The sequence below is a fragment of the Pteropus alecto genome, unplaced genomic scaffold (genome assembly GCF_000325575.1).
Source record: "Pteropus alecto unplaced genomic scaffold, ASM32557v1 scaffold103, whole genome shotgun sequence".
In the NCBI taxonomy this organism is placed as follows: Eukaryota; Metazoa; Chordata; class Mammalia; order Chiroptera; family Pteropodidae; genus Pteropus; species Pteropus alecto.
In genome coordinates this window covers 3,442,876-3,470,866 of record NW_006436288.1, presented here as the reverse complement: position 1 = coordinate 3,470,866, position 27,991 = coordinate 3,442,876, and the positions used below count along the sequence as shown (strand labels likewise).

Sequence of the window (27,991 nt, the reverse complement as noted above, 5' to 3'; positions counted from 1 at the left end):
ATGCATCTCTACCTTATCAGTCCATTTCGTTTTCATTGTTGAACTTGCCTAACATTTTCTTGCTTGTTTAGTGTCATCCCCACCAGAAAGAAAACTCAGGGATTTGTGGGTCTTGTTTACTGTTATATTCTCAAGGCCTAGAAATATTTGTTTGATGTCAATTATGAGCACTCATAGTGCCGGTTAAAATTTTAGACCTCATTCATGCTTAACCATTTCTTGTTCTTAACCATTTTGTTTTTATTGTTTCATATCACCACATCAGATACAATTTTACTTGTTTAAATAAATTGTTTTTCAAAGGGTTTGTTCATTTGAAGTCAGCCATACTCCAGGCCTGATCCATGGATCAGTTTTGGCCAATAAATTGTTACTGGTATGCAACAAAATAAATACAGACACTGAAAGAAAACATGTAAAAGTATTTATGGAAAGTTATAGTTTATATCTGTTGAATCTAATAATAAAAAAAATTAGGACTTATATTCTGTATGTTTTTGTTTCTTATTTTATTCTTGTTGTATTTCATTTTTATTGTATTTCACAAATGTATTGACCACGATAGTTGAGAAATTAAAAAAATGATATTTTATCATAGCTAGTTTAAGATGCACTAATCTAAGCTACCTCTCTGTAGAAATAATATGATAGTGATATTTAACTGTTTAATAAAATTGCAAGTATCAATTTATCATGCATAAGAGTAGATCCAAATTTATTTTGCAACAAATAGTGATTTGTTTATACAAAAAAAAAAGGAATAGTGAGTTTAAAACATGTCATATTCAATAAAGTCTCTGAATTTGAAATATAGGAAGAAAATTGAGGGGAATATCTTTGGAAATAGTCTTTCATCCTGGAAGTAATTATCATTTAATAATAAAGCCTATTTGAAAGCATAGAATAAGATGGATCAATGCTACTAATAATCCTACTATCTATATAGCACTGTTTTGCAAGAGTTGAGCAGAGAACAGGCTGATAAGTAACAGAGACAAAATAATAAGGAAATGTCAGAGAGTTAAACCTCCTAGCCCAGACCTGTTCAAATTTGGTCTCTAGACTGTTCATCAAGACATTCTTAGTTCTCATCTTACTAAAACATTAAGGAAACTAATTGAAATAGCTAGGAAAGTCTCACAATAGAGCAGTTCTTCCTGCAATAATCAAGACATGTCCTTATTACTTCTTTTCTAAGAAACACAAACCTTGGCCACTCACAGGTGCTTCTGTCCCCTTGGCCTTCTCAGTTCCTGGGCCTTTTATTTGTATATGGAAATAATGACTAAAAAGAAGCAGTAATGACTATAGATAGATATGAGCCCATCTCCCTGTCAGAAATTATCCCAACATACTTCCACTTGACCTCAAAGCCACCAAAGAGCTACTGCTATAATCATTCTTGATCACTACCAATTTGGGCTGGATTTGATTCAGTGACTTAAAGGTGAAAGGCTCCATATTCAATTACCAGGCCCCCAGCTTCCTCAATTAATCAAAGACTGACATAATAGGTCTATTATAACTCTTAAGAAAAGACCAGATCAAATCAATATAATCATTCTGTAACCATAAAAAGAAATATTAATAAATATTCTTTATTTAAATATAAAATCTAAAACTTTATGATATTTAAATGAACTTGGCTAGAATGCATTTCACCTAGAATTTTCTAGGAAACTTGAGCATAATTAAAATGACAACCAAACTACACTGAGTTTCTATAGCAGACTTCTTTGGAAAAATCAAACATTTTCACATTTATTTTACAATTTATCCTAAAACTATGATTTTTTGTCTATGTAATTTGTAGAAGAATTATCTGGTCAAAGGGGTTCTATAAAAAATTGTAACAATCAGGATGTCACAACTGAACTGTTAACTAAATGTGGGTATCTTATCTGTCATTGTATCAGGAAGTCCTAATGGAGTCAAAGAAAAGGTGGAATCTGAAAGATCATAAAAGAAGCAACAATGATGTTGCAAATCATTAGCAGTCAGTGAGTGCAAACATCTAAAGGAAGGAAATGCTTCTGATGCTAAAACGACAGCCATATAAAACCCAGAAGAAACTACTGGAAAAGTCAAAAGCAAACTAATCCAATCCGAACTTTTAGTGACACTGTCAACATGTATAAAGTCATTTGAAGAGTTCAGAGTTTAACCTTATGTCTGAAATTCAAGGATAAAGTCAAAGCAGAGAACACATTTCCCTTTATCTCCATGTCAAAATAAGAAACCACCTTCTACATGACAAGTGAGGATTATTTATATAATATTTTATATTTAAAAATAGTACCAGTTCTTTGTGTTAAGGCTGTAAAAGAAAGTTCAGGTTGTTTTGTTCATTAATGAGTTAAAGTTAAAGACTTCTGAGAGATTCTAAAATTTTACTTTGGTGTTTTGTCTCCTTTCTTCCCTTTTTAACATGTTCCCATTGATCTTACTTTTTTCATTTTTTACATCAGCTGTCAGGCACCACCTTGGGCTGGTCACCAGAATGCCAGAAACCTTGTCAGAGCTTGTTCCTTTGAATTCAACCCCTTGGGTGCTAAAACTTTCTCAATCACTTTACTGCCCTTCGTCCTTACGATTGTCATCTTTCTGATTGACATTTCAGAAAACTGAAGAGGAATTCCTTTACTAATGCATAATATCTCCAATTATTTACAGGTTGTTTCCTCCTGACAACCTTTGGGGTGTTTGTTAATGCCCTGAAAACACGCTTTCTGCAATACTGCCATCTTCACAGAAATGTGATGAGCTGGTTAGACCATGCCGAGAAAAAAAATGGTGGCTGCTACACTGAGCTGCATGTGGAAGTCACAAAATTTTTCTTCACCTTTCTCCCTCTTTTCATTTTTCAACTGCTATACAATATATGCATTATGCAGGTAAGAAAGAATAATTAACACTACCCCCAACAACAATAAAATAATTGTACGTTACCTTTATAAATAAATGCTTATTTTCATCCCAACAAAAGTGCTTCCCATACATTTCATCAGGCAGTTATCCTATAAATGCTCTAATCATTACAGTCTCTAATTTCAAGAACTAAGTGGAGTCAGGCAGAGACACACCTGAGGAGAATCTGGGTATGCTGTTTCTCCTGTAGAACTATACATATCTATCAGTAGGTGCAGACAGTACTGCAGAGTGCATAGTTATAAGAGCAGCCCATGAAAATATGAGATCTATGAGCAATTACCCCACCTCCCTTTAGCCAAAGGTTTTGCCTTCCTCCTTCATTAAGCCTTTAAAAGCTGGTACTAACAAGGAGCTAAAACGACTGATTTGAGTACCACCTCCACTGTACTCCTGAGTATAAGTACTAATGAGCAAGTGATTCTCTCCCCACCCACTCTTAGTTCCTTGGTGCATCGTTCCCTATGCTGTGGAGAAATCAGATGAAATATGCCAAGACCAAAGTGCCCTTTATAAATATACATGATTAAAAAAAAAATGTAATGTGGTAATGCTCAAAGACTAACTTACTTATGAAGAAATATTATTTCTTCATTTATTCTTCTTACATCAAATAATTATAAAAGTCTTTAAAGAAATTTGGGACTATCCTCGTTGCTAACTCCCAACTTAGAGCTTAGATAGCTAATGAGTGAGTTGTATTGATATATCATAGAACAATAGAGCTGTTGTTGAAGAGGAAACTAAGGCTCGGAAAAATTAAGTGATATTGGAGGGGTAGGCAGGTCATACAGTTAACAGTAGTAAAGGAAAAGCAGAATCAACCTTCTGACTTTTAGTACAATGCTTGCTTCTCTAAACCTAGGGTCAGCAACTTGCAGCCTGAAGTCCAAATCCAGCCACTGCCTTTTTTTTTTTTTGGTATATCTGCAAAGAAAGTTTTTACATTTCTATGTGGCTGAAAAAAAATCTAAAGAAAAATATTTCGTGGCTCATGAAAATTAATTAAAATTTCAAATTCAGTTTCCATAAATAAAGTTTTATTGGAACACAACCACTCTCATTTGTTTGTCATACTATGTCTACTTCTGCATTAAAACAGCAGAATTAAGTAGTTGCAATAGAATCCATATGTGGAAATATTTTCTATCCAGTCCTTTACAGAAAAATTTGCTGCTCTTGCTTTAAATAGTGTAAGAAAGCTAGGCTGATTTAGCAGATTCGACCTCCCTCCTGACTCCACAACAATAGCTGGCACAAAAACACAAAAATATTACCCATATATATGATAATTATCATAAAAGCATCTTAGAATGAAGAAATTAATGAGTACAAAATTATTAAGTAATCCATAGCTAGCCTTGAATCTTTGTAAATATCACAAATTACTGATTCTTTATCTTCGTTATTTAGTGACACTTGATATTTCTTTCGACTGAGCCTTCTCTGAAAAATGTCACATATTTTTTAATCTGACATAAAATACAATAAATTTTGATAAACTAATTTTTATTCATCTTACCAAATCTAGATGCCCAGTTTATTGCAAAGAACAAAAACTAACTTATCGATCAACTATATGTGTCAAAGCTTCAAAAAGACTTCACAGTATCTAATGTAATCTCCACAGTAAGCCCACATGGCTGATATTATCATTCTAAATCTTAGGCTCAGAGACATTAAATTACTTGCAACTTGCTTTAAGTCATTCTACTACTATATGGCAGAGCGGCCATTCCAACTCAGGGCTGGTATCAATGCCCATGCTTTGCTATTACCTGAAATGCCTCCCTTTCAGCTGAGTGGAAAACCCCAATACAGTATACATTCCAAAATTACGTACAGTCATGTTTACCAGAAACTTCAAAGAAAATGGTTAGAGTGTACTTCTCAAGAGAGGCAAAGGAAACTTCCACTGGGATAGGCTAAAAATAGATTTTTGCCTCCAGATGAAATAATCACCAGTATAAAGGCAATCTAAGTACCTAGAATAAAACATCATAGAATTCCATATTTTAAATTTAGTAGCCATTATTGACCTTCAATTCCAAGACATACATTTAAAATATGTTGATATTAAGGTTGATGATGTTGCCATTTGACATTACTGGTCATTCAAAAGTGAAAATGAATCTCTATTGACAGCAATTATTTCTGAATACTCAGAGGCTTGTGTGAAATAAAAGTATTTAAAATTTTTAAAGGGAGTGATTTTAGAACTTGAGGCAGAAGCAGAAATGATTTCAAGCTTTCAAGACACTAGAGCCTTTTCTTAGACTAGGCAATATATGAATATTGCTTCACTAAAGATTAATAGTACATTCGCCACATTATTAAGTTAACAGGTTTCTGTGTCTGTGATTCATGCCGATAATAACTTTATTCCTATTAACAATAATTCTCATTTGAAATCAGTAACAGAAACTTCCAAGTTGTGCTGGGAGCCTTTCAGTCTTACGGTAGTTCTGCTGCCAGCACTTTTTCTGAAAAAACATCATTCATTTTCCTCCAATTGGGTAATACGTGCTTAATAACTTTATTGAACTTGGGCGAAACCAGCTAATGTTTCCTTCACTAGTGTCATCTGTACCCAACCAAAACAACGCTAGTTTACAATCCCAAGAGTTAAATTAAAGATTGAAGGTCAATTATCACCAGGACATATTTTACATAGATAGAAAAAAAAAAATCTCAGTGAAAATGTGGCCCATTCCTGGGTTTAAGCAGTTAAGACAGCAATAAGCTCCTGTTACAATTGGTGGGCCCATTAGCAGCTGTACTGACTTATGATTCTGCTTTTCCTATACCCTCTCAAATTACACAACCTATAATAGAGAAGGGGTTAGTAAAGATTTCAAACGAGAAGTTGTCCTCTGGATGTTTGAGCAAAGCTGCTCTCCTAAGATGGTGGGAAAGCAGCAATCCTAATGCAGTTCATGCACTATAAGAAAAATTGGAGAGTCCAATTCCTCAAGGACAAGACTCGGGTTGACTCTCTTTCCAAGCCACTTAGTAGCTTTGTGAGCCACTGGGAATTAAGAAATACTCTATGCTGCTGATGATAATGATAAAGGTGTGATTATTCCAACAAAACTCATAAACTAGAAAAGTAAGGAAAGGCCCCCTTTTCTGTGACAGCGCACTTCAGTTCTGATGTAGTAACCTCACAAGAGGGTTAGAATACATGTAGAGGCTCCAAGTTAGGGTTAGAGTTTTAGTTAGTATTAGGGTTATTTTAAAAATGAAGAAATTCTGACATAACATTGAGGGTTTGGAGTGAGGCAGAAGGTTGAGGGTTTTTGTTTTCTGTTTTTTGGGTTTTTTTCATTTTTTTATCTGCTACTTTATTATGCAAACTTTTTCATGTAGTTCCCTTTTTGGTCCTCCAGTGCCACACAATTAATTTAAAGGACAGTATAAACACAGATACTTCTCTCTTTTTTTCTATAACATGTTGCTTGGCTCATGTTGTAAATGAGGCCAATTCAGGGAGCCCACTAAGACAGTCTCCAACAAGTAATGTGTTTCTGCCCTTCTTCTTAAGAAAAAAATCATGCCACTAAACTAGATGCTATTTAAAGGATGTATTCTAGTCCAAGATTCTTTTCATCAGGGTGAAAACAAACAAACATCCTTAATACTTTCTACTGGTTTTTACTTTATTATTCAAAAATAAGTTAAATACAAAACTTATTTCTTATTTGTCATCCTAAGCACAAAATTAGGATCACTTTTACTTTTCATGGGAAAATATACTAGATGACAAAAGATTCCTCCATAAAGAATCAGTACTGTTTTCTGTTGACAAAACAGAGCTCCCACTGCCCTTTGTCAGCTCATAATTGGGACCTTGAAGACCTGGGGAACATCCAGCTCATCTGTCACAGAGTATGTACAAGGGACAAGGCATCTGCTGCAGGATATTTTTCCCCAAACTCAAACCAGTGTCTTAATGCATGGTTCCTTTCCCTTTTCAAATACAGATTCCCTCAGGATATTATGTGCAGACCATGAATTCCAACCTGAATTTGGATGGGTTTCTTCTGCCAATTTCAGTAATGAATGTTATCAGCATCATACCACTATTAATTCTGGCTCCTTGTATAGAATATTTCAGCACCTTCCTAATTCCCTCTAAGAGAGATGGACCATTTCCATTGGTGTGCATTAGTAAGTACCACTTACCATCTCAAGTAAATTGTTTGCAATGTTTTAAAATATTTTTTAAAAAGCCCACTCTGCTAAGATCTGAGCTGGCTATATGCTCTAATAAAAGTCTGATTTTGACTCCCCCAAAATAGCTTTTCATTGTGGAGCACACTCTAGATAAATTTTGGGTCCCTCTGTTTTGTAAAACTTTTGAAATCATTCAGGATGACATCAATGTCTGCAGCATATTCCTGACACATAGGGAAAGCTCTATAAATATTAGCTAGTACTGAGTCATCACTTATAAGGGAGGTGTCTAATTGTTTGGTGGGCATAAATAGAAAGCAAATGGAGTTCGAAACTCTTAAGAAATATCATGTAATGGTAACCTGATATTTTATTGTCTACTTGAGAAATAATTCCATTAAAATAGTTAGGGGCAGGCATTTCAAGATTCTCTTTGCTTTGTTAACTTGTTTTATTCTTAATTTCTCCTTTTCAGAGATCTGTGGAGACCATGCAGTCTTCTAGTAATCCATTATTATATTTTTTGCTGTTTCTCCGTTTATAAAGTTACACTTTAGTATGTGTTTCCTGTTATTTACCAAAGCCAAGATCACTCTAGATCACATCAAGGGGTAGATTTGTTTTTGAAAAGAACCCAAAGTGATTAAACTCAGCTTAGTTTATTTTGTCATCTTCAGTTGTACAGGTCTTTAGTACATAACCTTTTTTGATTTATTTCTTAAGCCAGTAACCCCGACATTATTTATTGTAATACATTTAGGCAAACTATAAATATTAATAGGTTTTTGACAATCCTTAAATCTTAAAAAGTGCTTCTTTGTTTGTCAGTTTGTACAATTCCCAAAGCCAGTACTTAATAAATGTCTGGCATTATTTGAAGATAACGAAAAGTAAGACATTGTACATGCCCTCTATAACTACACTACTAAAACAGAATGATACCAATGTCACCATAAAAAATAAATAAATACATTTTAAAAATAAATAAAACAGAATAAAACAGAATGAATGCAGGACAAAATGGGGGTAAATTTATATGGCAAAATGCCAAAAACTTTGGCAGTCATGTATAGTACTATAAAAATCCAGTCTGAGCTTCCAAATTATGCTTAATTTTACAAAAAAAAAAAAACCCTTAAATTGGGCTACTTTAGAGAAATATGCAATACAACATGGCTAAAAGAACATTAGAAATCCTTCCAGAGAACAAGAAATCTTAAACTCATTTTAAATATAAGCCACTTTCTGACAGACAATTCTCTAGTCTTGCATATTTAAAATCATGGGTATTCTTAAAGAAAGGTATGATTTTTTTTCTAGATAGAGGAAAGTTAGATAGAGTTATCTAATATATTGTTTGATGTCAATGAACTAAATAATCCCCTTCAAGACTGATAACGGATTTGTTGGGCAGCAAAAAGGAAAAACTAGACTCATTTTAAAAACCGAGCTATGTTCCTCTGAGTGCAGAATACTGAATCAGTAGTTTCTAAACCAGACTTTATTCATTTGTTCATTTACATACTTGTTCATTTATTTGCATAATATTTTGCTATGGAAATATTTAAAAAGTATGATAATCTGCATCTTTTAAACTAGATATTTGCTTAAGTTTTCCATAACCTGTTTATGATTATGGAAGATTTTTATCAAGATATATAAGCACAAACCTAGGGTACTTTTTTGATAGTTATTTACATAACTCAATTAGTCTAATATAAAAATTCCTTTCACTTTGAACTCAAGTGCCTTGAAAATGTGAGAGATTTATAGAATATAGATTAGTATACAAATTATGAACAAATATTTATGAGTTCTTAATTTGAACCTAGGCACCTTCATATACATATCCCATTTAGTCTCATGATAAACCAGCATTTAATAGGCCAAGGACCTCAAAGATAATGTGTCATTTAAATTTAGGTTTTCTAATTCTAGGCTATTATATTATTGTTGTTGTTGTTGTTGCTATTGTTATTATTAATTATTATTCCACTTACCAGCTATACATAGCTGTAAGATTACAGAAGTTAAACTATTGGTGTTAATTTGGAATCCTTACTCTTATTTCCAATAAGGCTCTGAAGCGAATAAAAAAATTCTTTTGTCACCACCATGGGCAGTTACTCCTTAGCCTCCTCCACTCCCTTCCACATTCGGTCATTCTTCTTCCAGGGACTGTCATGTTTAAGGAGGCAGATGGTGCAGACAATGCCGATGCCTAGTGATGGACATGAATAATCACAGCCCAGGCCAGGAGAAAGCGATGGGAAATCTCATTCAGTTGGTCAAACTAAAAATTTAATAAAGGAAAAAATAAACTTACTCTTTTAATCTAGCCCACAAACAATGCAACAAAATCGGGAGTTTCTGATTCAAGATATAACATTCTTGAGTTAAACACCTAAAGAAATCAAGAAGTACATCACAGTACCAATTTTAAAAGAATCTGTAAATCTCTCTGTAGAGCTCTGAAAGGCAAAGGTGTGATATGCTCAGAGTGTTTTATCAGGACTGTATTTTTTCTAACATTACAGATGAGCAGATTTATGTATTTAAAAGTCAACCTTAATTCACCAAAAAGTTAAAATCAGTGATATTATGATTTATCCATACATCATAATTGGACATACTTCATTTTAGTCTTTTTCAGTTAAAAAATGTTTATATGATGAGTATTTCCTTTCTTTAGCATTAATTAAAATCCTGCAGTATGTGGCATTTAGTAGTTAGTGCTGACATACACAAGTATTAATCTGACTAAAATTAGCTTAATTAAGATTGTTATTAAGCCTTACACAAAGCAGAAGTGTACAACACAGTAGGAGCAATTATCTTGGCTTTTAAATGACATTTAAATTAAAATGCAGATGAAGTACAATCAAATATCTGCCAGATCTTCCTCTTTAAAAAAAACTTAAAAAAATTCAAATTCTAACTCAAAGTTCTTTATGATATAGGTACAGACAAGGTATTGGGCCCTTTTTACATAACCAGTAACTTCTACTAGTTCTAATAATTGGTAGTGATACAAAATTTCTTTTTTGGTAAAACCAAAGTGCTTTATAAATTAAAAACCGAGTCGGGGATCCAATTACCTTCATCAAAAAAAAAAAAAAAAAAAGATTATTTCAGCACAAATTCTTTTTCTCTATTACAGTTTTAGAACCGACAGATCTTTCCAGGAAGTATCACAGTGTATAACTCATTGCAAAATACCTGATAGGAGGAACTGCGCAAACACTGAAAGAAGTGGTTTAAATATCTAGCTTGAATATTCATTCGTTCAATTGTTCATTTATTAATATAAACACCTTAATGTTCTTAGGTTCTTATTTTTAGGGTTGACATCAACATTGGAATTAAAGTTGAGGTGAAGTAGATCATTTAGTACAGCATCTGAAACAATAATTGATGCCTGACATGTTTATGTATCTGATCTCTATGTAAATTAATTACCTGTTCCATGCTCAGAAATTTAACACAACTGAAACTGAATCTCCTGAAATGAGTTCCAGTAGTTTAAAGAGAAACAAAAGACAGAATATGAATAGCTCAGTTCAAACAGAGTAACATAACACTAATCAGAGAAACAATACAAGAAAAAAAATATACCATTCTAATAGCAGGCGAGAAATATCTTCCTCAAAAGCAGCAGATACGTATGACAATAACGTTATAGCTGTCTTCATGAGAGTAGTTTGTGAAAACTAGTATGTTCTCACATGAGCAAATTTCCTATCTGGGAAATTGCCAAAATCATGGTTCCAAGGGCAGTTTCTCAAGGGCTCAATGGAATTTCATACTTATGGTTGTGTTACATATCAAAGACTTTACACATTAGACTACCCGTAAAACCTCATAGTTTTCTCAGTGAGTAAACTTAGCCAATAACTGAAGAATCTTAAAATATCTATTTTTCAGTATGAGATTTTGCTTCAGAATAAAATGGTAGGTGCAACTTTAATATTTGAATAAATTCTGACTTTATTTCATTGTGGTCTAATTTGGAAAATTATTACATGACAAAATAACAGAATAAACTATAAGAGCTTCAAGAATCATATGGACTTGTTTACATTCACACAGCCAGTATTAAAACATACATTATTTATCTGAATATAATATCTCCTTTGGCACCACATGCTTTATCTTGTAAATACAGGTCTGCTAGAGGTTTAAAATGTGTACATTCTGATAAACTGTACTCTGCTTTGGACGAGTTATGACCTCACAGAAGTTAAGAATAAAAATGGAGCATATTAAATTTAGGTTGGAATCGAACTTTGTTTTGAATTTCAAAAAGTCATTTTTCACTGGCACCAGAGTGCAATAGCAAATAAAAAGCAAATGTAGTTATCCAAATCCTTCAGGTAAAATACACCTTACCCTACAATGTCTAGATAAATGGGTTAAATATTTGTGCTTTGCTTGAAATTCTCTGGAGAACTGTCTTTCATTAGATTTTGCTAGATAGGTTCTCAAAATCTCTGTCTAAGTCGTACTTCTCAAAGTTTGATGTGTATAGTAATCTTCTAGGGCTCTTGTTTAAATGCAGATCTGATTCAGTCCTAGGGTGGAGCTTGAGATTCTGCATGGCTAGCAAGCTCCCAGGTGATATCCATGCAACTGGTAAGGGACCACACTTTGAGTATCAAGGGCAGAAGAAGAGGCCAAAAGATTGTTTCCTCACATTTCATGCCTATATACAGGCAGCTGTGGTCCAGGTAAAAATGCCACAACTTCTCATCAGGTCAGAGCTAAAAGTCAAGAGTAGACAATAAAAGCTAACGACTACGCCACGGTTTGGCCAACCATTGCACTCATGGGCCAAATCTGGCCCACTGTTGGTTTTTGTACTGCCTGCAAGCTAAGAATTATTTCAACAGATAAACATTTTCAATTGATTTGATGACAAAAAAATAAATAAAAACAATAATTTTGAACACAAATTAAATGAAATTGTATCACCTCAAAAGAATTATTTTGAATTTCATCCAAAAAATTGTAAAAATTTATTCTATCTCTTGTTACATAAATACAAACATATCAAAATTTTGCCTTTGTCTCACAAAGACTAAAATACTTATTACTGTCCTTTTATAGAAAAAAATATTGCTGATCTCTTGTCTAAACTATTGCCTCTAATGCTATAAACTTTCCTGGATAAAATTTAAGCTTTTTTTACATAGCAAAGGCGATAACCAAGAAAAAGAGCGGTGGTGGTGGCCATGTTTTTATCTAGATTACCCTAAATTAGTTAGAATGAGGGGTATCATAGAAGTTTCTCATAGAATTTAAATTCTTAAATAAGAAAGCAAAGAAAGTTTGAAAACTTATTCCTACCCACCTCAAAAATTTCTTTAAAGTTTGTATAATAATCATGGACAATATAATTTGTGCAATTTGATCAACTTAATCTTTATGTAATACCTAAGCATACCTGTGTTAGTTTATTAGGACCACCTTATCAAGACACCACAGATTAAGTGCCTTAAACAACAGAAATTTACTTCTCACAGTTCCGGTTGGTAAAAGTCCAGGTACAGGCAGCTTTGATTTTTTTCTCAAGACTCCTTATCTTTGACTTGCAAGTGGCCATCTTCTCATCATGTTCTGAAATGGCCTTTCCTTTGTGCATGCACAAACCTTGTATCTTTTCTCCTTCTTTTAAAGACACCAGTCATATTGAATTAGGGCCCCAAACTTATGACCTCATTTATCCCTAATTATCTTTTTATAGGCCCCATCTTCAAAGTCACATTGGGAGTCAGGACTTCAACTTATGAATTTTAAGGGAATATGATTTAGATTATAGAAACACACACACAAATATAAAGTCATCTGTAAAATTTTGGTCATATATTATGATGGATTGGCAACATTTTTTTCCTTTCTCAATAATACATAAAAAATGTGTTTCTTCTTATAGTTGAATGCATCTTAGATTGAAGAAAACAAATAATGCTAAAGCCTTCTAACAATTAAGTAACGGTCTCTAGCCTCACTTTCTCTACAATCAAGCCATAGTTCCCAGAGGCAAATCATTTTTAAATATTTAGGTGTTGTTTGTTTAAGTTAATAAATAAAACGATTGTAAGGATATTTTATTTAAATCAGTAATCAGTTATATACATATAACTCATTGCAATAAAATTTTATTTCCTGTACTTAAAAGTATATGATTTTTTTCAATTATTTAATTTTAAAATGTTTTTCTTAAATTTTCAAACTGCTTTAACAGTTTTTCCATACTACCGCTAGCTTTTCCCCAGTGCTAAAATATATACGGTAATGTACCAAAGGCTCCTCTTCTGGAAATCTTGCAGACTTCCATGTCCTTACAGACTTCCACATCCTTGCAGACTTCTACGTCTTTGCAGATTTCCATGTCCTTGTTCTCCATCTCAACATGGCCTTCTAGATATGCTGCATGGTGCTTTCTTCTGTTAGATCTCTAACTTACTTCTCTTCCTCTTTCTCAGTGTACTCCCTGTATTATTACCATTTATTTTTTTAGCAACTTCCTAAGAAAAGGTACATGAGAAGTATATTTTTCCAAGAACTCATATGACTGAAAAGTCTTCCTTTTATTCTTGCCCTTGATTAATTAGTGTACATAGAATTCTAGTTTGAAAATCATTTTTCTTCATAATTTTACAGCTATTGCTCTAATGTCATCCAGGAACTTGAATGACTACTGAGAAGCCCAGTAAACTTCTGATGCTCATTCCTGTGTCTATGACCACATGTTCTAACTAGAATGTTCTTCACTCTATCTATGACACTCTAAAATGTCATGTTTTTGCGCCATGGTGAAGGTCTTTTCAACCATAATAATAATAAGCTACTAATTGCTACCAGGAACCATGGCAGAGAAGAGAAAGTAACAGCAATTAAAGTGAAATAAAAAGAACAGGCAAAATCACACAGGCCATGTTAAGGATTTTAAATTTCATCTTAACTGTATGGAAACCCACAGAAGGAATTTAAGCAGAAAAGTAACATTGAATCTGCATTTATATAAGATCACCTTGACTGTTAAGTGTTTAATAGGTTAGAGGTAGGCAAGAAGAAACAGAAAGACCAGATAATACACTGCTGCACATAGTCTGAGTTAAAAATTATGAAATTCAGATTAGAATGATGGCAATGGCTACAGAAAGAAGTGAGTTAATTTATAATGTATTTTGGAAATAAAATCTGGAGAATTTAATAATATATTTGAAGATAGAGGAAAAAAGAAGGGACCCTCGATTTCTGCCTTGAGCCCATGAAGGTACTGGAGCAGATGGGGAAGAGTGAAAGAGAAGAATTAGGGGGAAAGACCAAAAGTTCTGTTTTGTGTATCCTCCACTTTGAAACCTTCCCTTAGACATTCCTTATCTTTCTCACCTTTCTTTCAATGGTTTTACTTTTTTTTCTTGCTTCCAAGTGCAAATATTTGAATGCATTGTTTAGACGTTTTGTTCTTTCCTTCCCCAATCATTTTTCAATTTCATCTGACCCTAAATTCCAACTGTGTGTAGATGATTCTTTAATGTTTCTTGACTCAATCATTCTTCTGACTTATAGTTCACCTTTTTAATTGTTTTCTGAGCACTTCTCTTTATACCTCTAACTTGACTCAGAATCAAATTTTTTTTTTCTATGTCTATTACAGGTCTTATTTATATTGTTGTCACTACCAAATTCCCATTCACCTGGACTCAGTTAACATTGACATCTGCTTCCTCCTTGTCCCTTGTTTCAGATGCTATGGTTTTACCAGTGAAATCTATTGCATCTTACATTTCTAACCTCTCTATTTTCTGGAAGTGGGTTACCTGGTTATAGCTCAAGCCTCCATCAAACTTTACCTAGATTCTTTTTTAACTTCCTAACTATCTTCCAACTTCCAATATCTCTCCCATTCTATCAACCAGCACATGGCCTTTAGAGTAGTAATTTTAAATGACAATTCTAATCATTTCACTTTTGTCTAAATTCTTCAATGATTCCATTATCTTCAAAGTAATTTCAAAAATCCTAAGAATATATTAAATGCCTCTTATGATCTGACCCCAATCTATTTTCTCCCCTGTTTTCTAATAACTTAACTTTCTCACCATCCTGAAATTTTGTCTGACACTTCCACAATTCTGCTTTTGCTCATGCGATTTATGCTGCCTTCACCTCTTTATATTGAAACCCTTTTGCCTTTAAAGCATAAAATGATTTCTCTCACCTCTCCAACTAGAAATAAGTTCTTCTTATGTTCACCAATAGAATATGAGCCTGCAGCGACTTAGAACAGATTTTTTTTATCTTATTTCTCCCAACTGTACCTAGCATACTGCCTTGCATACAGCAGAAACAGAGTAAATATTAAATTGAATCGACATATTAGCTCTCTTTCTGATGAGTCTATAATATAATAAGTAATACAGATAAATACAATTATATGATAAATTTGATCTAAAGATAGATAATGTTGAAATTCAGGTTTTTTAATTTAAGCTATTTACAAAACCAAAACCTCTACTTTACTATAAATAAGCCTTTGTAGAACTTAATTTAAAATAATAATAAATAAATAATCCCTCATATGTTCTAACTGTTATTCAGATTTCCTTTATATGCTTCCTATTTCTTGAGGACTCAGTAAAGAGCAGACTTTATGGATACATTTAAATGCTGAGATATAATCAAAAAATTTATCTACCAGTTTCTCTATCAACCAAAACAAACACTAAGCTATTTAAACATTAGATTGATTTTTTTTTTTAGTTGAAAGCTTTGCCTTATCTGAAATTTTATGCAAGTTGGCAAAATGTGACTATCTCTAAATTTCAAGTAAATTCCATCAAGCTAAAGTTTGCCTCTGCTCTAACGATGGAATTAAGTCCAGTAATATGAATGATAAATTGAGAATTGGATAGCTGCAGTAGATATAAACTGCAACAAAACTATAACAAAATCTCTACTCATTTTCAACCAAAATTTCCTAGATAATTTCTTAAAAGTAAAAGGAAGAGAAGAACTGGACCACTATCTGAATAATTGCTTCCATTTATACTCTTCACCTAGCTAATTCACCTTTAATATTTTTTTTTCCTAAACAAAAGTTTCTAGTCTTTAATTCTCTCATAGCTACTTTACTTTTTCTGCAAAGATTAGCGAAATGTCAGACGACTGAAGACTGATAATGCTTATGGGTTATTTTAAAAACCTTTTTAAAAATAATGATTAAAACCTTATAAAGACATCATTTTATTTTAAATTTCCCCCATATCATTTTTGATTCCTATATATCTAAAAAAAATTATCAAGAATGACATATTTTTTATCTGAGTATTAAAAATTCATATGCTTTATTATCTTAATAACAATTGCTACTAATTGCTACCAGAAACTGTTATAATTACCACTAGATTATCTTATTTAAATCTCATAGCCACCCTACAAAGTAAGCATCATTAACTTTATCTTAGTGTTGAGGAAAGTGATAATGAGGTTAAATAACTTGTCTGAAGTCGCATAACCAGTAAGTCAGGAAATGGGGAGTCACATGTATTCACGCCTACCAGAGCCTAAGCAAAGGGTAGCCATTCAGCATTGTAATTGGCACCTGGATATCCTCAGGGCAAAAGGAAAGTAAAAAATAAAAAATATCTAGGAAACAGACCTAGAGTCAACTTGTAAGAAATTCTATGTCACTTACACTGATTTGGGGCTCTTGTAAAAAAGTTTTTCTTTTGCATTCTTTCCCTTCAGTTGCCGGAAATCTTTCTGCTGCATTTTCTGTGATGATAGCTGGCTTCTTTGAAATACACAGAAAACATTTCCCTTCAGTGGAGCAGCCTCTTTTAGGCAAAGTCTTCACCGTTTTCTCCATGCCGTTTCTACTTGGTTCTTCAGTACGTTTTACTTGGAGTAGCTGAAACACTGGTCAACCCAGCCTGTGAGTAACATTTTTATCACTTCATTTTAAAACATATTGTGTTTCCGCACAGAACACACCGCCTCAAATGGCTGGCAATCTATTCAATCCCTGGAAATTCCCCATGTTTCAGAACAAACCTATTTATCACTCTCATTTTTTTTTTATGTTTAATTTTACTTCCTTCCTCTATCACATACAGAACAATTATTAATTCTACCTCAATGTAGATGAAATGAAAGATTTACTAACCTTGTTAAAGGCAGTAACCATTTGGTCAAATACATGAGAGGAGGAAAAAATTCTGCTAAACCTGGAAGAAAACTCCAATATATTCAAAAGAAAATCTCTTCTTCTCTTTTACATTCTCTGTTCTCCTCTTGCTCATAGATAAACTCACATACGTATTCCCTCCAAAAGTGAGATTTGTAATGGGAGTCTATGAACATGCACATGAAATGAAAATTTAAAGCAATTTTCCAGATAACTCAGTCTTTAAATTAAATTACACTAAATTAAACGCAATCACTAGTGTTTCATAATACAAGTTCAAAACAACTTCATTAAATATCAAGGGTTTTCTGGATTGTCTAGATTGCTGATATTAAACTAATCATTTTAAAATTCATCAAAATATTTCAGTAACTTAAACAATAAGTAATGTGGGTATGTATATATTTGTCAGTATAGTGTATTACATCTTGTATTTCTCCCTTCTTTATATTTCCCTCCATTTGGAGACCTGATTGTAACTCAAGCACAATTATGCTTTACTGAGATTATTTTTATAACTTTCTAACTAACCTCTTATCATCAGTATCTCACATTCTGTCTTCTCAGCACATAACCTTTAGAGTATTCATCCTAAATGGCAATTCTAACCATTCCATTCTTGTATGAAATATTCTATTATATTCAGTTATTACCAAATCCCTTAAATATATATTTAATAAAAATATATACATACACATATATATATTATATCAAAACAATTCATAGAAAAGTCAAAATAAAATTAATTAAGTTTATATAATTATAGTCATATATATGTGTTAGACTTCATTTTTATGATTTTAAATCGTCATTCCAAATATTTTTATAGGAATAAATTATTTTATGAGATTTTAAGATATGGCTATCACTTTTTGACACTACTAGGTATACAAATGAAGCATAAAAGATTGCCAGTACACAAATATTTGCAACTTCTCTGATGCTGTTTCCAGAAATTTATTGGAAGAAGTCAGCCAAAATTTTGTAATTTAGATAATGAAGGAAGGTGATGAATCCAGTCAGGAAATTCCCCACCAACTTAGCAATAGTGGTTCAACATAGAAAAGCTAGAGAGTTACCTACAACCATAGGCTGTTGAAAGGCAGATTATGTGATATAAATAACTTAGTCCATTTTTCCCTGATTTTTCCATCAAGAAACTGAGGTCCAACTAAGTCAATTGACTTATTCACTGGTCATAGGGTAGAGACCAGAAAACTTTGTTTTAATTTCCAGCTTTGTCACTATATGTGTGACCTTGAGAATTCATTTAACGTCACTTTTCTGGTATTTAAAATGGAAATAATTGTAATTCTTCCTTATATCACAGCATCAGTGTAAGAATCAATGGAAATGGGAACTACTCCTTGAGAATTAAATGACATAAAATGTGAAAGGGTGTTTTGAACTGTAAAATCAAGAATTACTCTTCTGGGAAGCAGTGCACTATAGTGGTTAATATCTGTGGTCTTAAAGTCAGATATATCTAAGTTCAAACCCAGTTCTGCCATTGACTAGCTTTTATCCTTGGCAAAATAATTCTGCATTTCTGAGCCGTTCCTACCATCTAGAAAATGGGGGGAGGTTGTTTTAAGGAATATCTGAAATATTTTATGTAAAGGACAAAATGTCTAGTATATAGACAGCACTCAAGAATTAGTAGCTATAATGTGTGCCGTTGTTATCATCATCATCACCACCATCATTATCATCATCATCATCTTTCACGTAAATTAATAGTAGCAGACTCAAACTCAGGGCTCAGGCACAGCTCAAGTTTTTTCTACCATACCTACCACAACTCAAATGCAAGGAGACCTGGTAGTATGAGCAGAATCATAACTTTCTGACATGAATCATCCTAGATCATCTTTTCCTCTTATTTTTTCACCTCTAATCCAACAGCAAGTCTTAGTCTTTACTTTGAAATATAATCTAAATATGGCTGTCTCACTGTCTCCTTTGCTATTTGCCTAGTCTCTAGCCCCAGTTCCATCAGAGTCTCCTAACTTGGTTCCCTGCTACCTCTCCTGTTCTATGAGTCCATTCTCTTGAAAATAGCTATCATCCTCTTTCCAATACATAAGTCCTATAATTTCTCTGCTTAAAATTCCACAATAGGATTTTGGATATAAATTCCTTAAACGCTGAATAAGACTCCTCATGATTTGAACTCTGTACGACTCCAGCCACATTTTATAACATTTTTCCCCTTGATCAGTTCACTAGAAATTTGATGATCTTTATTCTGTGTTTCTAAGGTGTCAAACTTATTTTTGCCCCGAGGCCTTTGAACTTGCTCTTCTCTCTACCTAGAATCTCCTCTCCTCTGTTTTCAAGTGGCTGGCTTCTTCTCAAAAGTCATCTATTCAGAGAGGTTTACCTGGTCATTTTAACACTTTCCAGTCCATTACCCTGTTCTTTTATTTTTTAAATAGCGCTTGTCAGAATCTGAGATTATCTTATTTATATGTGTTTGTTTATTGCCTGACTCTCATCATGAGAATGTACAGTCTTGAAGTCAAGATTCTTATCCTTCTTGTTCATTCTTATATTTTTCTGTGTTTTTCCTTTCTAAAAAGTGCATGCACGGGGTCGATGATCAATAATATGTTTTAATTGAATAAATAAATGAACAAATGATATCTATAGTTATCTCTATATAGAGAATATGATAAAAATATATCATTCAAATTACTGACAATACCCTACATAATGGCATGAAGCAAGGAAGCACAGTGGATCACTCCCCTAATTTCAATGGACCTTTCCTACCCTACTAAGCCATACTGTAGACTAGAGAGAATCTACAAAACAGGAAAAAAAATTAAAAAAACTTTTCAAATTATGTATTAATTATAGCAGTATATACACCAGCATTCTCATTACCTGTGTTTGTTTATTTATTCCAAAAATACTGTGTGAGTATCTACAATATGCCTGATATTGCTCCAGGTGCTTAAGACATATCAGTTAAAAAAAAATTTTGCCATTGTAGACTTTACATTATACCAAAGGGAGAATGATAATAAACAATAAATGTAATAAATAATTAAATTATAGAGCATCTTAGAAGGTAATGAGTGCTATAGAAAAAGAAAAGGTAGAGCAGAATAAGGGAGATTAAGAATGTCAAGCATAGAAAAGAGCAGGTTGTTGCACTAAGAGACTGGTCAGGGTGGGCCTCAATGAGAGGTGACATTTCAGCTAAGGTTTGAGAGAGTTGAGGGAGTCAGCCACATGGATATCTGGAAAGAAATCATTGCTGGCAGAGAAGTCAGTAAATTCAAAGATGGAAATGCGTTTGGCAAGAAAGTGCAAAGGGTCTCATGCAGTTGGAGGAGAGGGGGAAACTAGTAAGAGAAGAGTCAGAGTGGCCATTATAGAGACTTTGGGTTGGGCTCTGAGTGAAATAAGAAAAGGAGTGACATTATATTACTTATACTTTTAAATAATTTCTCTCTCTGTTGTAAAAAAATATACTATAGTGAGGAAAAGAATAAATTAACTGAAACAGTAATCCAAGGAAGACAAACAAGTGACTCAGACCAGGGAAATAGCATAATGTGTCATGAAAAATAGTCAGTTTATTTACACTTTAAAGATAAAACCACTGGGGGAGTAGGGGAAGAGAGAGAGAGAGAAAGAGTTGTTGATAATGACAGCAAAGTTTATGACCTGAGCAACTGGAAGGATGAAGTTGCCATCTATAGAGTGATAAAAGGTTACAGGCGAAGTAAGCTTTCAAGAGAAAATCATGAGTTTAGTTTTGGACATTTTGAAAATGAGATGTCAGATAGAGATATTGATTAGGGACTGGATATCCAAGTCTGTAATTTGGTATTGAAGTAGGGGATAGATTCAAATTTGAGAATCATAAGCATATTGATGGAATTTAAAACAATGGCATTAATTGACATCACCAAGGGAATTAGGGCACACATGGAGCCAGTGTAGAGGCAGATTCAAGAACTGAGCCCTGAGTCACTCCATCATTAAGATATTCTAGAGAAGATGAGAAATTTGCAAAGCAGATAGATAAAAAGTGACTGGTGAGAAAAGGAGAAAACCAAGAAGTCAAATGAAGAAAAGGTATCAAAGAATAGGGAGCAATTAACTGTGTTGAACACTGCTGATAGATCGAAAAAGATGAAGACTGACTGTAGGATTAAGTAATTTGGGGGTTACTGGTGATTTTGACAAGAGCTTTTTCATGTGGGATTTGGGGATGCACAAAAGCATGATTAGAATAAGCTGAAAAGATAATGGGAAGAGAAGAATTGGAGACAATTCATTTGAAGAGTTTTGCTGCAAAGGGGAACAAAGAAATGGAACAGTAGCTGACAAAGGAATGGAATTAAGAAAGGGTTTTTTAATTTGTATTTTTTTAAAGAAGGAAAAATAATGGCTTCATACAGTATGTTGGTGGGAATAATTCAATTGAGAGGAGAAATTAATGGCTTCAGGGAGAGGGGAAATACTGGAAGAAGAGAAGCTAGGATCAAACTTACAAGTTCAGAATTTGATGTTAGATAGTTGCAAGGATAGTTCATCAACGGTCAAAGTTTGGAAGGCAGAGTATGCAGGTGCAGAAGCTCATGGGTGCATACATAATGATGTGAAGAGTCTGTGGAAATTCTCTTCTGGATGACTCAATTTTTTCATTGAAGTAGGATGCCAGTCCATGAGCTGTGAGCAAGGCTGAGGTTTGAGGAAATGGGAGAGGTATGAAATTGTTGTCTAAGACAATGGGAAAATGAATGAACTAGGGAGATACAGAATGTTATCAGGGATCATTAGGAGGTCATTTGAGGTTTGTGGGCAGGAATTTAAAATGAGTTGGTTAACATGGTTATGGGTTTTTCTTCAGCTACATTAGGGTGCATGGATATAGGAGCAGAGATGGCAGACAGTGAATTGTTTGCCAAAGTTCCAGAAAGCAAAAGATAGTCAAGGAAATGAGGTACGTGAAAAAACATAATTATAACAATTGACCACGGAACTTAACTTGAGTAAAAAGAGTAGCATTGACTTGAAAGACATGAAAGAGTTGAAAATAATGAAAAGAGCAATGGAGTAGAGGTCCTGGAGGAAAACAAGCATTTGTATGGTTGAAGAGCAGTTACTCAGCTCTGTCATTGTAGTGTATATGCAGTCATAGGCATATAATGAATGTGTGTGGCTGGGTTCTAATAAAACTTTATTTGTAAATAGGTGTCAGGCTCGACCTTGCTTAACCGTAGTTTGCCAACCCCTGGTCTGGGGTATAAGGTTCAGGGTGTGACCATGCGTATGAATGGCTAAGGTAGAGTGGAGAACAAGGACATTGGAGAGGAGGTCAAAGAAGTAAAAAAACAAGGTACGACAGGTTGGAAGGATAATCTATATGTATATTAAAATTGACAATAATTAAGGCAGGAGTAGTACTAGAGAGTGTGACGATAACAGAGAAGCCGATGACTGAAAAATAGAAGAAAATGGCCTACAAATTGGCAGATGACAGCACAAAACAGAAGTATTAGCTCATATAATCAGATAAAATGAAATTCTAATCTGAAGCTTTTTAGACATGAGAAAGAAATAATTATCTGAAAGTGATAATCTGATAAAGTTCCATCATCTGGGACTTTGGTACTTCTCCACATGTTCAAAATAACTTTTCACCAAAACATAATAAACACATTTTAACTGTATAAGAGCAATTTCCAGCAATGAGTCTCCAGTATCAGGTGCCTCAGGGAAGTTGGTTATGGCCCCATAGTTTGTAGATTCTGCATACACTGTGATGGGGCTTCTCTGCAAACACTAACCAGCCTCCACCTGGAGGCACATTTCAGCTCTTATTGGCAAGAAGATCAGCTTTACATACACTTTAAATATTTTTTACCGCATCTTCACAGTAAAATGAGAATTTTAGAGTAGTGGCAGACTTGTTGGTAATACCTATAGTATAATGTGCTAAAAGGAGTATCGCGAAGCCTAAAAAATCAAGTTTATGATCACTAAAGTCAAAAAAGATCAGAACATGCAAGAAGATGTCTGAAAACAGAGATCCGAGGACTTGAAAAGCTAAGTCCTATAAAGGGGAACTGGAGGCTTTCAAAACGACTAAAATGACACCAAAGAGAGATTAACCAGCAGGCAGAGGCTGGCAAAGTGTGTTCATGAATTATATACCGCACCAGAAGTTCTAGCAAGAGAAAAGCATAGGATTAATAATTAACTAGCAGAGTAATAATGGGCTCGTACATTGTGCTTTTTCTCGGTGAAAGAAATCGGCCTACTTAGTCTTTCTGCCCATTGTTTGTCTCCTCATATTTATAGAGAGGGAAGTTCATAAGCCAAATTCTTTTTATAACTATGAATCATTTCTTCCCAAAGCCTCTTCAGCATTTCCTTCATACTCTCCTTTGGATCTTCCTGAAAAAAACTTGCAGCTTAGCTTCAGGGTCCCACTGGTAATTTGCACTGTACAGGAAAGCTGGGGTACCCACAGCCCCTTGCCACCAATATTTGAAGCCCTCCTCCACAGTATTCTATTTATCACCATCATTATCTTCATCTCCAATAAGTATTTGTGGTATTAAGCGCCTGTTTAACAATGCCCTTAGTATTATGCATATCTTTGCTCTCTGCCCTCCCGAAGTTTAAAATCCAGGAAAGATGCACCAACGCCTTTCCTACCTCCAGCCCCAGCACTCAGCACATTTCCTAGGGTGCACATAAGATGCCTTTCAATGTTTATTTGATGATAAATAAAAACGTGAAGGACATGCAGAAAGCAAAGCAGAAATGTTGAATGCAGGAAGGAACATAAATATATTTACATTATGTATCAGTAAGTTGGTTTAAAAGTGCTAGACAAATACATTTACTGGGGTAAAGTATGACAGGTAAACCGGGGGTGAAATTTTCCTGAGAGAGAAGGAAGTAGTTAAGGAAACTAAAGGTTTAGTGTTTACAGTATATCAGTTTTCTATCGCTACTTTTCTTTTTTAAATGAGCTATAATGTTTATTTATGATCTCTCATTGAACAAAAACTCGTAAAGTAAAAAGAGTAAGAAGAAAAATTAAAAATCCAATAATTCAACCACTCAAAGCTAAAATTTTTCCTGTTATTGGATGTATTTTCTTGTGAATTTTTTACCACACAGATACAAAAGAGAGAGAAATTAATATAATAAATTCCTGTGTACCCATGTTCCAGTTGCAACAAGTTTCGACTCATGGCCATGCTTATTTCATCTCTACCCTCATTTTCATACCCAGCTCCTCTTTGATATATAATTTTGAAGCAAATTCCAGATATCATATTATAATAAATATCATAAATATTTAAGTATGTATGCCTAAGATTACCATGTATGTTTTCATATAGCTATGTTAATATGGTATGTACAAAATCATATATACTTATTCTCATCTATTTCTGATATAAAAATTATTTTAATTAAATTTTTCTTTTTTTATCCAGATATAATTGACATATAACATTATATTAAAACCTGTAAAATGGTGTAAAACCTGAAACCGATTCAATAATTGTATACACTGCGAAACGATCAACACAATAAGTCTACTTACCATTGGTTCCCACACAGAGTTACAAATTTTGGTGGGGGTTTTTTGTGATGAAATTTTAAGATTTTATCTCTTGGCAACTTTTAAATATGCACTACAAAATTATTGACCCCCATGTTGTACATTATATCCCCATTACTTATTTATTTTATAATCGGAAGTTTATATCTCTTGATAGCCTTTACCAATTCCACTCAACCACCCCCTCTCCACCTCTCCTCTCCTCAGCAACCACCATTCTGTTTTGTTTTCTTGTTTTGTTTTTTAGATTCCACACATAAATGAAATTATACAGTATTGTCTCTCTTCATTGAACTTATCTCACTTAGTATATTACCTTCCAGGTCCATCTATGTTGTAACAAATGGCAAAATTTTATTCTTTTTTGTTACTGAGTTGTACACACACACACACACGCACACACACGCACACACACACACCCCACATCTATTTATCTTTATCCATTCATCCACTGATGGACACTTTGGTTGTTTCCATATCTTAGCTATTGTAAATAATACTGCAATGAACGCAGGGGTGCATATATCTTTTTGAGTTAGTGTTTTCATTCTCTTTGGAAAAATACTCAGAAGTAGAATTGCTGGGTTATATAATAATTCTATTTTAAAATTCTTAAGGAACCTCCATACCATTTTGCATAGTGGCTGCACCAATTTACATCCTACCAACAGTGCACTAGGGTTCTCTTCTCTCCACATCCTCACCAACACGTATTATTTCTTGTCTTTTTGACCATAGCTATTCTAACAAGTGTGAAGTGGTATCTTGTTGTGGTTTTGACTTGCATTTCCCTGAAGACTAGCAATGTTGATCTTTTCACATTCCCGTTGATCATCTGTATGTCTTCTTTCGAAAAATGTCTATTCAGATCATCTGTCCATTTTTTCATCAGATATTTTTTTTGCTACTGAATTGTATGAGTTCTTTATATATTTTAGTAATTAACTTGTTATCTGTCATGTGGTTTGCAAATATTTTCTTCCATTCAGTAGGTTGCTTTTTCATTTTGTTAATGGTTTCCTTTGCTGTGCAGAAGCTTTTTATGTTTTTGTTGTTGTTGTTGTTACTGCTTTTGGAGTCAGATCCAAAAAATCATCAGCAAGACTAATTTTAATTGAAATTTTAAAAAATTTCCTTCATGACTTTCTTTCAACATTTTGCCACCATCATTACTATTACTCCAACAATGACTTAGTGGGGAAAAGGTAAACCTTTTGGACACCCAGTGCTTAAGCTATTGTCTCTTTTTTGAAATCTTCTCCTTAAATGGGATAATTTAAATGCACATAAAGGCCTTTGCACAGTGCCTTGAACAAGTAAAAGCTATTTGATTTAGTAGGATTACTATTGTTAAAAATAGTTAACCTTATTCAGTTCCTATAAGTTGGTATTATAATATGCATTTACATATATTTTAGCAAGTAGGAGCCACAGTGCCTCTGCAAGTGAGTAATGATGATTCCTTTTTTATAGAGAAAGACATCGAGGCTTAGAAAGTTTAAATAACTTAGCTGAATTCAGAGAGGTAGTACATAGTTGACCTGGGATTTTAGCACAATCTTGTCTAACTTCAGAGCCCATGATCTTAATTTCCATGATAATTTTACATGGTAAATTCAAGTTTTCTATAGAGAACCTAATGATTTACATAGAATCACAGAACTACAGACCTTGTTGATAGATTGCCATGATATCATCTAGTACAAGCCTCACTGCAATCCAAAATTCACAAGAAATATTTGAGTTAGGGTGAAATGCGGATGAATATATTGAGATACTCAACCACCAAGTAATCACATTTTTTCTTGTAGCTGTACAAGGATATATTTTGCCATATTTTACTCCACGTAGACATCTATAAATTATAAGATCATAATATATGCTATATAATTTTAGCAAAGTCCAACCCAAATTTTAACTGTATTAGTAAGCTTTCTTTAAAATATAATCAACATTAATTTGAACAGTATCTATTAAAGCATGTTAGAGAGAATGTTCTAAATTCTGATCTTTTTTTCTCTCAGTCTTTGTGATATCACACAGATTTGTTCCACGTACCATCAGAGGAACTTTTATGAATTTTTTGACACTGTTCAATGGATTTGGTTGTTTCACGGGAGCATTGCTGGTGGAGTTGGTATATCTCATCTCAGAAGGTAAAAATAGATTTACGGTATGCTTATATATATTGATTTGATGACTAGAGAATTGGAAGACAACCCTTAAAAAGAGGGGCTCTGCCAGTGTAGTCTTTTTTTTTAATTGATCCGCTTTTGCAATTAAGATAGAATTAAGATAGGAAATAGACTCTGCTGTATTCATTAATTTCTGGGAATTGTTTTTCTTTTGATAGGAGGAGGTAATTACAGAATGTCACTTCTCATGAGACCCTGTCTGCTGTCTTTCTTTAGTGTATTTTAAAACAAACTGGTCATTATATTCTTATTAGGTCTTTTAATGAGACAATATTTAATAATACCTCATACTTGGCATAGATAATCCTCAGAAAAGGTAAGTCCTGTATAAATATGGATGTATAAATATGGGAGTATCTATTTTCCTCATGATTATCCAGAAATCTTGTTTATACAACCAAAGAGAAATTGCACCTTGAATAATAAATGATTTTGGTCAGGAGAAACACCAAAATAAAAATTTCACATGCAAACATAAAAAGTGCTACTCTTACATGTGCTGGTAAGAAAATCAAACAGGATAACAATAATGATTAGCTATCACAGTGAAATGTCTTTGACTGTATTTTAAATTCACAGACCTTTTCATTTCTTTGTTCTAAGATGTTAACATAGTTTAATTTTTTTTTAATTTACTTTTGCTTATTTTATGGAAACACCACAAGATTTTTCTTCTCTACTTTCGAAAATACTTATAGTTGTTCATTTAAAATAATGTAAAGAAAGTGTTGGTTTGTGTTCTCTTATAATCGACAAATTTACTTTACTTTCATACTACAGAAAAATTAACTTATATGAAATAGAAACTTCTTTTAACAGAAAATCTCCATGTAAAAAATATTTATCAAGGACCAACTCTGTTCCAGACACCATAATGGACACTGAGGATACTAC

The 27,991-nt window shown here is 33.5% G+C and overlaps 1 protein-coding gene across 1 annotated transcript in view; it reads left to right on the top strand.

Moving 5' to 3' along the window:
• SLC15A5 (solute carrier family 15 member 5) overlaps window positions 1-27,991 on the top strand; it is a 71,089-nt gene that overhangs the window by 21,614 nt on the left and 21,484 nt on the right. Inside the window, 5 exon segments of the mRNA XM_006912741.1 lie at window positions 2,674-2,894; window positions 6,912-7,098; window positions 16,861-16,984; window positions 16,986-17,047; window positions 26,927-27,058. Coding sequence (XP_006912803.1) covers window positions 2,674-2,894; window positions 6,912-7,098; window positions 16,861-16,984; window positions 16,986-17,047; window positions 26,927-27,058 — 726 coding nt within the window.